Genomic DNA, 14,672 nt, shown 5'->3' with positions numbered 1-14,672 from the left:
GAAGTAGGACCTAGGGAAGGGTGGAGGGTCTCGATCATATGATTCAATACCGGCCTCTTACAGGATCAGCACTGATTGGCTAAGGAATCATAGAATCATAGAATATCAGGGTTGGAAGGGACCTCAGGAGGACATCTAGTCCAACTCCCTGCTCAAAGCAGGACCAATCCCCAACTGCATCATCCCAGCCAGGGCTTTGTCAAGCCTGACCTTAAAAACTTCTAAGGAAGGAGATTCCACCACCTCCCTAGGTAACCTAGGGGTCAGACTAAAGGTTCCTGATAATAAGTGGGCTCTCTTAACTACTCTGGAGGTCTGAACAAGCTGCCTGCAGCAGGTGTTCTCATCGTCTCATGTATGCTAGTCAGCAGAGGTTTGAATTCAAGCTGGTGAATAGTTGGCAGGACCAAATGTCCTCTGCCTTCCAACAAACACAAACCCGCTGTGGACGTGCTACTTGAATGCACAGCACAGCCCCAGCAGCTCAGAGGAGGATTTTGTGTGCAATGAGGAAAGGGCAATACACATGAGGGAGGCAGGTGGGTGTATAAGATGGACTCTGGTAACAGTTTCAGGCAGGTGTATCGGGTTAGTGTCACACCAGAGAGCCTCGCTGAGTAGCAGCCCTGTGACAACTTCCATCAACCAGTCATGGCTGTGTGGGGAAGACTTGGCTGTATCCAGTGGCTAATGCCACCCTTGCACCAATGATTAGTGGCCCCAAGGAGATGGCCTTTGACCAAAGCCATCTCAGTATTACATTTTACACGGAGACGTCATATTTAGAGATGGGAACCTCCACAGTGACCCTTGGGAAGCTTCTAGCAATGGTGAGGATGCAATTAGTGTGGGGTGAGGCTCTGACATCTCAGGAGTGGCTGGGCTCATTCTCTCCTGCCTACCCATCATCACCTTTGCTCTCTGCAAGCTCTCAAGGGTACGTGATCTCTACGGGCTGGGTGGAATAAAGACGCAGCAGGTTGTTAGACTGAGTACCTCCCCCTTGCTATGGCTTCCCTTTATGAGTCAGTGCAGGGTTTCACTCTGGTAGGATTATTTTGAGGAGCTGTCAGCAATTTGGCAGAGATATTGAGCTCCTGGGGCCTTTGCTGCAGCCTTTCAGCTATCTATTATGTTTCCATTAAGGACTTAATATATTATTGATGTGAAGCTGCTGTTTTTCTTTTCTATGTGTTCACATCGGGGGTCTGCCGGGAGATCAGATATGGGGAGGTGTGTGGGTGGGGGCGTGAGCACACTGTTTGTCTTGGCGTGTATGCAGTGGGGGAATTATTTCATCCTGCATTTTAGCACGGCAGGCAGGCAGTTGTTTAGCTGATAACCTGTCTCTCCTCCCCACTGTTCTTGGAATGGCAAATTCCAGCTTATTGCCTTTTTTGGGAAGGCTCTTGTCTGGTAGACAGTGAGCCCTCACCAGCAAGTCAGCACAGCTCCTATCTGGGTGGGGTAGGGTAGTTGGGAAACCTCTTGCAAACTCCTGGGAAAACAGCTGCTGTGTGGTGAGAGGCTCATTACCGAAGCCAGCGCATGAGCTTCACTGCGGATGCTGCCAGCTGCTGGGCTGTTCCCATTCTAGAACTCTTTCAAGTGTCATGGCCCTAGTCGTTATCTGAGGGTTGCTGTGTACGGTATGGGCCTGAGGCAAAGCCCTGGGAGGTCAGTGGAAAGACTCCCACTGACTATGGATCAGGCCTTATATGCAGGTAGAGCAGAGGCCAAAGCAGAGAAGTGGGTCTCTCAACAAATCCACTCAGCACCTATGTGTAGGGTAGGCAGGGAGTTCATGAGGTGAAAATCTGCAGCTGCCCTGTTCTGAGCTGCAGGGCAACGTTATAGCCCCACTCTCAACCACGGACACTGAGTTCGAGGCCTGAATTTCCAAGGGAGCTCTAATTTGTATGGGGCTGTGGCTTATCCCTTTCCAGAATTCATAGGGAGGGTTTGGATGGGGGCCCAGGACAGTGTTTCATCATTCCCCAGTTCCTCTTTGCTGTAGCTGACCAGTAAGTTACCAAGTCATCTCTTCCCCTACCCTGTTCTCTCAGGGCAAATTGGGCCAAAGCTTGGCTTAGCTGGAGGATGCAGAGAAAGGGAGCCTTCCCTTGTTCAGTAGAGTGCGGTTCACTCCACTCAACTGGGATGTGTGGAATTAGGAGCCCTGCCTAATGGGGGGGTCCTGTGAGGAACCAGTTTAACCCTAATGCCACTCAATGCTGGTGGGCCAAATTTTGAAGACTTCTGTTAATCTTTTATGGGAGTCTGCCTGGGTTAGGACTGAGTGAACATGAAAACTAGATTCTGTCCTCAGTGATGCTGAGTTGCTCTGGAGTCGTTCCAGATTTATGCTGCTAGAACTGAGAGCAGCTTTAGCCCCATGGCAGGATCTCAGGGTGTAGCTTCCTATCGTCCATGAGCATTTGTAGGGCTGAGCAAGGAGCTCAGGGCCTGGCCTGTTGATGGAGATTTAAGGAGTGCGTTTTATTTCCCTTCCGCGCTCTCTGTGCCTGGCTCCTTCATTGTCAAAGACAGGCACTGGCCATGGGCATCGGGACAACGTGTCTCGCAGCTCTCCCTGCCTAGGGGCTCAGACACAGTGGTGATGGGAGAACCTGAGTACATTAGAAGAAGAAGGACCTGAGTACATTAGAATAGCACTGAGCAGGCAGTGGACAAAGGCTCCGTTTTTTTCTGGCCTGCAGCATGGCCGCGGGGCCTCCTCACGACACAGCTGCCTTAGCAGCAGCGCTCGTATCCCACTGGCATCTTCTGCTGACCAGGAGAGCCGTGTAACTGGGACCGAAGGCTGTGTCCGCATGGGTGTCCTGACAATGCAGGTTCCACTGCGCTGTAAGAGGAATGGGCCAGGAATTCCAGTGTTACTAGGTGTCTATCAGGCAAGCTGCCATAACTGCCTGGGTTTGTTTGGGTTTTTTTTATGTGGGGTAAAACACCTTAGCACCCCCTTTCCTAGCTGGCAACGTTCCCAAGCCTCTGCCAAGTGCAGGCCTCTGAGAGGCAGATGCCACAGTTAGCATCCAGAAGTGTTGTTGCAACAGAATCTCACCCCAGTGTAACTGGCCTAAATCTGGAGTAACTCCACTGAAGTCACTGTGGATGTACACCAGTGTATCAGGTCAGAACTGGGCCCCTTTCTTTTAACTAAATACGGTGGCTTTTTGCTGGCTTAGCCCTGGCATTTCTTAAGAAATTCCACCTTATTGTTCTCAAAACTTCAAACGTTATTGTTGGCATGAGCTATTCATTCACTCCTTTAATGCATAAATCCATCCTCTTTTCCCCACATGGGCCCCATTTTGGGCCTCCACGGGGGAATTCTCACCTACGGGTTAGTGTGTCTGTCAGGGTGGAAGATGGGTAAGAAGAGTTAATAAGGACAAAGCAAGCAATGGGAAGGATAGAATAGGGTTAGAGTCAGCGTCTGTAACGGGACGGGCGTGATGCCTTTCACGTGACACAGACACCTGAGCTCCAGACCCCTGGGGTACATATCGGATCCCAGTCTGTGAGAAATGGAACAGGTGCCCTGATGCCCTGCCAAATTCTGTTGGATGGCAGTGTTGCTGCACTCTGTTCAAAGGCTGCCACGTTCCAGTCCAGAGGTGGCTGCACATTGGTGGTAGGCGAGGTAGGTCAGGTGTATCTAGAGTTTGTAAGAGGCTTAGAAGCCTTTGGGATGAATATTAATACACAATATTAAGTAAAACTACAAGGAGGTGGGGTAGTTCAGGGGCTAGGGTGCTAACCTGATGCAAGGAGACCAGGGTTCAATTCCCTGCTGTGCCCCAAACTCCCTGGGTGAGTCACTTAGTCTCTCTAGCCTCGGTTTTCTAGCTGTACAATGGGGATATTACACTGCCCTACCTGTGAGGAGAGAGATGGTAGAGATTGTGAGGTGCTCAGATACTAGGATAATGGGGATCATCAAAGTACCATGAGCAGGTCCTGTTGTAGTTAATGTGTGGTGTGCCCACAGCTCCCATTAAAGCCAGGGCTCAGTGCCCCTCAGGATTTGGCCCCGTTTGGTGAACTCCTGGGAGTCACTTCAAGCCCCTTTTAATTGTTTTGTTTCCTCCCCCTTCAGATGTACAACGGGACCCTTAAAAGAGAGACAGACAATCGACGCTTCAGCTCTTACAGTCAGATGGAGGGCTGGGGCAGCCGGCACCTCAACAAAACCGTCTGCAGCCCCACCAGTCCCGGTGGCAACTACTGCCTCAAGAGCAGCCGGAGTGAGCCTGACCTGTGCTGTGAGCCTCCCCGGGGCACGCTCAGGAGAAACCAGGTGGGAAGCCACGCCGTGCAAAAGACCGCCCTGAACCGCCAGAGCACGTACAGCAGCTGCAGCACCCACCATGGGACCGCTAGGAAACCCATCCCGGATCACAGCCTCTCCTGCAACAAGCCGGATGCGTTGTACGCCCAGCCCGTGACGGGCGGCAGGCAGGACGGGGTGTATGGGCATTCTATGTCCAGCTCCAGGTGAGTTCCCACGTGCCTGTGAGGTCAGTGGATTAGCCTGGGACTTCTCTGCAGGGTGATACCGCTAGAATGGCAGGGACCTCCGTTGTGTGCCTCCCCTGCTCACCATGCCACTTTGGGTTGGCATTCATTTCCCTACAGAAAAGCACCGGTTTTCATACTGCAAGTCCAATTTCCAAATGGTCAGCTCCTGGAGTCCTTCCCAAGGGTCTGATCCTGAGAGGTACTGAGTCCCACTGCACTCCCAAACCAAGCCTTTGCTTAGGCAGCACTGGCTGATTTCTGCAGGAGGCGAGTAAGGACGAGCAGACGCTCACTAAGGGCCTTGGATTTAGTCCAACTGGGAGTTTGTCCAGAAAGAGGACAGAGTGAAAGTACTTCAAAATCGGATCCCAAATTATGCTGTGATCTATTCTACTCTGCTCATTCCCTTCCCTATACGCAGTATGCAATCCCATCAGATACTTACTTACAAGTGTGAGAGGTATACGAGGGGTGGCAGGGATGCGTCGTGTCCCAAACGTCACTTTCTCTCAAACATCTACATTCAGAGATTGAGGAGCCTGGCTTGTGCTCAGGAGGTGATGCTCTGAGCCATGGTGTTCAAACCTGCATTGTCTCACTAGCCATTTCTCTGTTTGTACAGCACCAGCACAAGAGGGCCCTGGTTTATGAGGCGCTGCTTCACTGCATAGAATGAATAATTACAATAAAAATAGCGATCACAACAGGATCTGCGTGAAAGCCTTGCCTAATTCAGCCTGAGAGCACGAACCAGAGGTTGTGAAAATTCCATTATGGGGGCCAGTTCATGCCCCTTGATCATCGTTGAGTTTTGGCTCTTAGCTTTACATACCACTTGTAAATCTCCCTCATTGAAAATTGTCCACAGCTGTTTAGCAGGGTCTGAGACTCCATGAACTGGCCTGTTGATGCATTATCTTTTGGCGATTTGGCTTTATGTATGCGCACTCTTCGCTTCTTTTACATGTGCAAAATGTTACTCAGTTTAGCCGTGGCTTACCTTGTGGCTGGATGGCACATTGCTCAGAGCGTGATGTTGTCCATTGGCTCATTTCATAAACCCTGTCATTGTTTTGGGATGGAAAGCCGCCGTTTACATAACTAGAAGCAATTCATTCCAGGAATTTCTGACCAAGGAGTTACGGGCAGTAGGCTGAGAGGCTGTAGGGTGAAGAAATACACCCTGTGAACAGCTGCAACAATGAAGATGTTTTCTGCATAAGGTGAATGTTGCCTTTAAGTAATTGGTCCCAGCTGGGTCGCTGTTTCCCTACCGAAAGAGCTGGTATACACGGGGCTTTTCTCATATGTAGAGTTACTCGTAATTATGGAATGATATGCTGTCTTGAAGAATGGCTGTGGTTTTCTGAAGATTTACTCCAGGGAGAACTGCCCTTGTGTCAGAAATGCTCTCCAGTTCCAAACATCCCCTGGTTAGGGAGTGGTCCCCTTTGCAGAACCCTCCCAGCTCGTGGTGTGGCTCACCCTGCAGAACTGGTTCTGATTTAGGAGTTGTCTGTCATGAAGCATTAGACCTGGCTGGGGAGGTGTCATCCTGGTAGAACTGGTTCTGGATGGGGAGTTTAGTCCTTTTTAAAATTGAACCTGGCGGGGGGTTGTCCCCCACCAGAGAACTAGTTTAGTTTGGGGAGTGGTCTGTCTGGTAAAAGTGGCTCTGCCTAGTGAGTGGTGCCCTCTAGAGCGAAGTGAGATTAAGAACACTTCCTCTGTGTAGATCAGGTTAAGGAGCTGTTCCCTTTGAAAAGCCACTCTTGCTTGGAGGCTGGGGAGAAGAAAACTAGTTCTGATGGGGGTTGTTATTAACCTGGGTCTGGTTGAGGAGTTGTCACCTGTGCGTTTTTTAGGTTCTGTAGAAGTGTTCTCACTGGTGACATGCCGTCTTTATAGAACTGCTTCTGGGCTGGGTGCAGTTTGTTGCAGAACTAGATCTGGCTGGAGAGTTCTGCCCCTTGGAGACCTAGACAGTGTTTTGTTCTTTTGGAAGTACAGGTCTTTCTTGGGCATCTGTCCTCATCATTGAGAGGAGTTGTCCTTGAGGAACTGGGCTTGGCTGAGTAATGGTTACTATTGGAGAACTTTCCCTGGTTGTGGCATTGTTCACTGTGTACTAGTGGTTCTTAAGGTGGAGTTTTCACCTTGCAGAATGGGGACTGTGTGGGGCGTTGTCCTCATACTAGGAACGTTTTGTGTCAGATAAGTTTTCTGCAATGATACACTAGCCTTGCTTGTCAAATTGTCTCCTGTGAACAACTGGACATGGTTATGCAGTTGAATAAGTGGTTCCCCACCACAGAACTGAGAGTGCTTGAGGTATTGCCTCCTATGTAGAACAGGTTCTGTGCAGTTATCCTCTTGCAGAACTGGGTTCTGGCTGGGGTCCCTGTTAGCAATCTCTCTGGACTGATGGTCCTCTCCAGAGAGAGCCCTGGTTTTGGGGTTGACCACACTGCACTACTGGTCTTGTTTTGAGTAAATTCTCCTTTTTAGAATCGATCCAGGTTGATGCAGTGCATAGGCAGGCATTGTACCCTGCAAAATTGAGCTGGATTGGAGTGTTTTCTCTTTTGGAGAACTGTTTACAATCGCGAGTGGTCCTCCTTGTGGAACTGATTCTGATATGGGTGCTCTCCCTGCTGTAAAACCATTCCTGGACAGAGAATTACCCCTGATATAGAGCTGGACTTGTTCTGAATGATCCCTGTAGCCAATCTGGTTCTAGTTCCATCTGCTAGTTCCATCTCCGTTGTAGAACTGGCTGAGGTTGGAGAGGTCTTGCTGTGGAATAGGGCTGGGAAAATGTAAAGACATCCTTTTACCCTGGCTTTTCTTCAATAATTCTGAAGCTACCTCGGTGGGGACAAGTAAATGATACAGAGAAAAGAGGAGGAGGAGGAGGAGGAGAAGTACAAAGAAGTAAAAGGAAGAAGGGGATGAGTGGAATTAAAAAAGAACTACAAGCACATATCACAGTGGCTCTTAGCAAGAGAAAATGGAAAATACCGTTGATTTAACTTTTTGGTATGGCTATGGTATTATTTACACTCTGGTACCAGGATGGTAAGTGCATTAGAAAGTTCGACTGAGTAATCCCTCGTACAGAACTGGATCTGGTCAGGGTGTTATTGTACTTCTAGAACTATTCTTGGTTGTGTGTTTTCTCTGAGTTCTTTAGACAACAAATCTTCCCCTTCTAGAAATGACCTCTCTTGTGCAGTACTTTCTGTACAAGAAGGACTCCAGTCATATACCACTGGTTCTGGTTGGGGAATTGCTTCCCTTCCCTATCTGGCTGTGATTGAAGCGTATTGTCTCTCGTAGATTTGGATTGTGGAATTGTTGTTCTTGTAAAACAAAACCTTGTTGCGGGTTTCCCCCCGCCTTGTAGAACTGGTTCTGTTGGGATAGTTGACCCCTTGTAGAACTTGTTCAGATCTGCTTGTAGATCTTGGTCTGATTTGAGAATTTTCCCTCTTGAAGACCTGTAGCTTCCCCCCAGTACACCAGGTCCTGGCTGGAGAGTTTGCTCTGAACAGTTATCAGGCAGACGCAGTGGTTATGTGAATAACAACATCTTCAGCTTGTTTAACTCACAGCAGACAATCTCCTCTTTGCTCACCTCTGTTTCCCCCTTCGCCTGGAGGTAAAGCATGATATTCCTATTCTACGCCCTGGGGCATGGTGGGACTCACTGAGAACCACACGTCCCAGCTCAAAGTCTTTGAGGGCTCAGAACATGTCTTTTGTTGTGCTTATTCCAATGGCTGCTGCAGCTGCTCAGTTCCCAAGTAGTGCCATTTGATTGTCCCTAAAGTGGAACTCTTTGCAGTCAGTTCCTCTTCCAGTCGTATGGTGTGTCATCTGGAGCCAGCACTTGGTCACTCATTGCTGGCCATGTTGGCTAAATGATCTGTAGCGATTCTGCCCAGTTAGGAGAAAGCTCCCTTTGCTCCAAGGCCACCAGATTCAAACTGAACGCTATGAGCAATTAGTGATGGGCATGCTGTATATAAAGCACACTAGGAGCAAGGGCATCTTTTGTTCCTCTCCAGCTGGTACACATAGGAGGACAGGAAACTATTACTGCCACCAGCTAGGGAGGTCCTACCTTTAGCTGAAGCTGTAGAGGCTCTTGCCTTTAGCACTTCAAGTCCCAGATTCAAATCCCACCGTGCTAGGCCAGTTAGACCTTCTCCATGATAACCTGCCAGAGAGGGACTCGATGCTCTTCTCTGTAAGGAGGAAAAGGTGAGTTCTGGTACCTGCAGACCCTCCCTAGCATGAGGACTGCTGGAACTGAGCTGTAGCAGGCCCTGAATTTCGGAAGGGGAACAGTGTCCGCCATAATGCCGGATGTGCACTGCGATCATCTTTCAAGACGTGGTTGGCGTGTTTGCTTTACCCTCACTGTTCAGCTGTAGGTGGAAGAAAGAGGCTCAGATACATCCGCTGGGTACACCTTCAAATGTGTGGCTGTGAACCGTGGCTGTCGGTGGCAATGGCATGCAGTGACCCGCCTGCCCCCGTTGGTAAACATCTCATGGAGCAAATGCTTCATCACTTCAGAAGTGACAGCAGGTGTGGGCATGGCCGTAAGTCGTATTGAGAATAACTGACACAGGAGCACTAAAAACCTGAGAGAAACCGGAGCTGGCTAAAGAAAAGGGCCACAGGCATCAGACTGGATGCTATGGAACAGGCAGCAAAGCTGTTGACTCGAATGGGATCCTCTGGACTTGTTGCCTGGCCGGAATGCAGGACGAAGCCTGATAGGGTCATCACTGTCCATGTGTGGCTAACACAGGACATCCTGGCAACGCAATACCAAGTCCTCTGAAAAGTCAGAGCGCAACCCCCCACTGACCTGCTATCTCCAGCCACTGCAGACCCGTCTCTGGTGGAGGTCGTGATGCCTGGTGGAGCTCCTTTCCGGAGATGACTGGGAGACTGAAGAGAGGTCACTAGCAGGGAGTGTATCCTCCCTGTCCATGCTGATGGAACCATGGGTCAATCCCAAATGTGGAGCCTAGCCCTGAGTGGTTCTTCCCTGCTGTAAACTGCCTCTGCAAATGACTATCAGCACAAGTAATCACAGCCTGGTCCACTAGAGGCCAGAAAGAGTCCCCTGAAGTGTGTGTCTGTTTCCCAAAGGTAGAGTGATGCATCTTTTTGTTATGACATCCATCACAGCTGGCATGGCTGGGGTTCGTACTGCAATCGTTCACGATAGGAAGAAAACTGTCTCCTTTCAGTGTCTTGTGAATAGCACATTGGGGTTCAGCTCTCAGGTCTTTAGCTCTCAAACCATTAAAGCAACTTGCCAAGGGTGAGATTCGAAAACCAGAAGGGACCATTATATCATCCAGACTGACCTCCTGTATGACACAAGCCATAGAACTTCCCTCAAAATAATTCCCAGAGCAGATCCTTTAGAAAAATGCCCCATCTTGGTGGATTCCCCATCACTGGCAATTTTTAAATCAAGATGGGATGTTTTTCTTAAAGATCTGCTCTGATTCAAAACATGTATTATTTTGGGGAAATTTTAGTCCTGTTTTATACAGGAGGTCAGACAGGATGATCACTGTGGTCCAATCTGGCCTTCATTATGAATCTATGAAGAATGTAAGGGAATCCTCCTAGCTAGCTGCCTATGGTGCCAAAGCTTCAACTGTAATTATTTGGGTGGATCAAAGATGAGTGACAATGCTCTGAGCCATATTTGAGTTCCTAATGGTTGTGGAAAGGTGTTCAGTGCAAGGGGGTTTGAGTCATATGTTAGGAATCGCTGGGCTTGTGGATATTACCTTCTCTGTAATGTTTTTAATAAACAATGAGCAGTGGCTTTCTTAGCTCCTCCCTGCTCCTTTGTCCCCTGGGCCCCTAGACTCTCAATAACAAAAAAGAAAAGTTTCCATTCTGTTTAGTTGCTCTGGTTGTAGAACTTAACCTGAGTGAGGAGTTGTTCCCCTGGATGAATTCCCCTGGAGAAAATGGATTCTGGTTACTGACCCTTTCCACTGTGGAACTGGAGCTGGTTGCAGAGATTTCCCCCTATGGTTCTGGCTGGGGATGGATTTGTCACTCTGTAGAAATGCCCGTGTAGGGAGTTGTCCTTGAAAAACTGACCCTGGTGGGTCGCCTATAAAAATTGCCCCTGCTTTGAGAACTTCTAGAACTGGATGCCATCATCAGAGCCGCCATCACAGCTGGCAGTCATCGGCTGGTCTTCTCAGCAGAATGGCTAAAGATTGAATGATCCCTGGAGATAGAACTTTCCTACTTTCCTCTCCCAGACAGCATGGGTACAGTGGAGGGAGAAACTTCTCCTGTCACAGCTCATGCTGTGCCTGTTCTGTTTGTGGAGAGAGGGATTTGGTTCCAAAGCTACCATCAGCCTGGTAGAGATGGTCAGAAAGGTTTAGATAAAATGACACTATCCTGAACCTTCACCAAAACATGGCCCGAACCAAACATCTTCTGAGGTTCCGAAGGTTCAAAGTCAACCTTTCCTGCCCCCATTTTACATGACTCCGCACTTCTTGGTTTCTGGCTTAATAACAAAATCTCAGCAAGAGGGGTTATCCTTTATGGGGAAGCCCTATAGAACTTAGTAGAGATGAAACCATTAGAATGCCATGGAAATTATTCTGGACAGCCTATACAACATAATAGAGAATGACACCTTTCTGTGGATTGTTTAATAGAATTTAATAGAGGATCATATCTCCATATAGAATCTCATAGGTTAATTTAAAAATCCCATAGAAAAGATATAATTCTCTTTTAGAGTCTGCTGGATTTTCCCATCAGGGATATTCCCTCCATATGCTGAAACCAAGAAACATCCAGTTCCCAAAGACATAATGTCCTGACAGGACCTGATCGTGACCTCACTGAAGTCAACGGTAAAACCCCACTGATGTAAATGGGAGCGCAGAGAAGGGAAAACATCATGGCAGAAGCTGAACTTTTGGATGCTTTGCTCCACCAAATCCCCTGAACATTTTAGTCTCACCCATCCTGTGACCTACCATTTTCCACTTGCATTCAGTTAATTGTTTAAATAAAATTAAACAAACAATTGGACTGCTAGTGCTTGATTTTTCCTCGCGTTGCACCTTGTGTTGTCATTAGCATTGTGAATTGGGAGCACTTTCTACCCACTCTGCATAGGTGCAAGGCAGGAGATAATCAGGCCCCCTGTTTCCACGGCAAGGAGGTGCATTTTCAAAGGTCTGGGTGGGTTTTTTCCCACGCTTTCCATCCCCCCTGCCCCACACCAAGTCCATACTCTCTTGTAACTCACCTCGGGATTCTATAGACATCTGCAATCATTCCACTGTCGGTGTTCATCTGTAACTCCACTTAAAACCTCCCTCTCTAGGCTCTTTTTCTGACAATAACATGGCCACAAACAGCAATGGCTTTCCTTGAAACAAAACTGTGATTTAGCACCCCAAAGGTTAAGGTAGATGCGTATGATCATGGGTATCATTCTGAAATCTACAAGAGGTCACACGCAGTTTCCCAGTCTTCTTTCTGTAAACAAACAACGACATTCCATTATTATGGATGTCAGTGGGAGTAAGGACTGGGTAAAAACTGAGTCATGACCTGAATACTTAGCCCACCAGGTTTCTTGGTGGTTGCAGCTCTCTTTGCAGGGACCATATTGCAGTATTGATAGATCTGTCTAGATAAACAAACCCATAAGCTCTAACGGTAGTCGGCTGAGGGGCCGTTGCCTACTTGAATCTGGTGGCATCTTTCAAAGAAGTCATCAGCCTCTAAAGCATCTTGCACTTGCCACATAGCGACTGATCCACTCCTTTCCCTTCTTTTTGTTTAGAATATGCACTGATGAGTTGGACAACGTGGCAATGACCATCCAGAAAGCCATACAGCTCCTGTGCTCCTCGGATGAGAAATCTCAAGCCATGGGTGCATACTACCTCCAGCACACCTGCTTCCAGGATGAATCTGCCAAGCAAGAGGTAAACTAACTTGTTCGTGGCTGCATTTTCAGAAGTGGGCTCTGGGTCTGGGTGCCTTCATTTTAGAAGGTCCACGTGAGACCTCTGGGGCCTGATTTTCAAGCAGTGCCAAACATCTTTATTTCCCATTGCCTTCGACTGGAATTGTGGGTGCTGAGCACTTTCTGAAAATGTGCCCCAAGGCTCATTAAGTGAGGCTTCCAAATATCAAGGCATTTTTCCCCAGCTGACAGTTTCATTCATTCATGAACAGGTGGTTTCACTAACTCCTAGGCTCACAGCAATGAATTCCTTTCACAGGAGCTCTGGTTACTTCAGAGAAGTAGGACCAATTCAGTGCTGAGACTAATTAAGTCTACCAATCTACAGAGAGTCTAAGCTTGTGTGACTGCTACCTTCTCCCAGTCTCATCAACATGTATGTTACATCAACTGTAGGCTGCCTTAGACTTAGATTCACACCCCCGTCCCCTTACACATCAGCCCAGAATTTGGCCCCTTGATTCTGAGTGTATGTTACGCCAACATACGTGTTGCCTCTGTATAAAGCACTATGGAATGTTGCTATATTACAATTATAATGTGGTCTCTAGGTAGCTTTTCACCGCAGAAATAAGACTCGTGAGGCCGGATCCTCAGGTGACAGAAATCAGCGTAGCACTGCTGAAGTCAGTGGGAGCAAACACTAATTTACTCCAGCTGAGGTCATTACTTGCAAGTCTTAATTGTTGACATCTGTTAGTAACAATACCAGCTCTTTTCATAGGTGGAGTGGAGAGTGCTTTACAAAATTGGTATAATTCATTATCCCTGTGTTTACAGATTTGGTAACTGAGGCACAGAGCTATGAAGTGACTTGTCCAACATCACCCAGCAGGTCAATAACAGAGCCGGGAATAGAACCCAGTTGATCTCAGTCCAGTGCTCTGTCCACTAATCTTATACCCTAGTCATCAAGGCAGTCAGCACAGACGCTCTTGACTATAGCTATCAAGCCATTTGACTGCCTTGTAAAAAATGGGGTATTTTGGGTCTAGCCATCCTGTAATGCTCAGGGTATCCTTTCCATTCCAATTAGTACGCGCTATGCTGTCTTCTTGCATTAACTTCTGTCGCCGTGGTCTTTTAATACACCAGAGCAAATAGATGAGCTTTTCATGGGATGCTGATCCTTGTCTGTCTTCTCCTCTCGCAGGTCTACCGGCTAGGTGGAATTGGCAAGCTAATTGAACTCCTCCGCAGCCCAAACCAAAATGTCCAGCAGGCTGCAGCTGGGGCTCTTAGAAATCTGGTCTTCAGAAATCCTGCCAACAAGTTAGAAACCCGACGGCAGAATGGGATAAGGGAGTGTGTGAGCCTCCTGAGGAGAACTCCGAACACTGAAATACAGAAACAGCTGACAGGTACATGCAAGCAAAGGAGAGAGCCTCAGCTCGTGTAACTTAGGATAACTCCATTGACTTCCACACCAGCCTATAACACCTGGGGATCTGGCTCCTAGATACTGGGGCCTGAGATTCACCTGCCTGCCACCTTGCGTTGCCATATGCACCTGTGCAAAGTACAACACTATCAGACCAGCATGACACTTTGTACTCGCTTTCCCCATGTGCAAATGACAACACAAAGTGCGAGGCTGTGCAGGATCAGGCCCCTGGATTGCCCAATTTATCAGCTTTGTGAATCTTGCGTACAGTGTTAGGGGTTCCCAACCACTGGCCTGTGAATCAGGTCTGAGACTTAGAGATCACACCTATGCAACCAGGTTTACCACCACAGCTGTGACCATCAAGGGCTTTTGAGCCATCAGGACCTACATGTGATCACCTGAGAGCTGGGTCCAGGGCATTCTCAGAGGAGGGTCCCATCCTCTGGCACTTAGTTCCCCTTCCTGGTCTGACAGGAGGTGAGTTTTGGGGGTTTGTTTCAGAGAATATTACACAGTCTATTTAGTGTCCCAGGCTTACCCTGAAGAGTTGGGTTCTACTGGGATCACGTGCATGTGCTAACACTGGGTCAGCCCGAGTTGTCTTTGATTATAGTGTACTTGAGCCTTGGGTAAATGGTCCACTCCCCTCACTGCCCCAGACTGAAATGTGTACAGAAATATGAT

The 14,672-nt window shown here is 48.2% G+C and overlaps 1 protein-coding gene across 1 annotated transcript in view; it reads left to right on the top strand.

The window, feature by feature from the left end:
* The window catches only part of PKP1 (plakophilin 1), a 51,130-nt gene that overhangs the window by 16,095 nt on the left and 20,363 nt on the right, over positions 1-14,672 (top strand). The window contains exons 3-5 of the mRNA XM_073320054.1: positions 4,124-4,521; positions 12,416-12,560; positions 13,755-13,962. Coding sequence (XP_073176155.1) covers positions 4,124-4,521; positions 12,416-12,560; positions 13,755-13,962 — 751 coding nt within the window. The remainder of the gene's footprint in view (positions 1-4,123; positions 4,522-12,415; positions 12,561-13,754; positions 13,963-14,672) is intronic.

The sequence above is a fragment of the Lepidochelys kempii genome, chromosome 21, assembly GCF_965140265.1.
Source record: "Lepidochelys kempii isolate rLepKem1 chromosome 21, rLepKem1.hap2, whole genome shotgun sequence".
Taxonomy (NCBI): Eukaryota; Metazoa; Chordata; order Testudines; family Cheloniidae; genus Lepidochelys; species Lepidochelys kempii.
The sequence above is the reverse complement of the archived record's forward strand: the minus strand, read 5'-3'. Positions and strand labels throughout refer to the sequence as shown.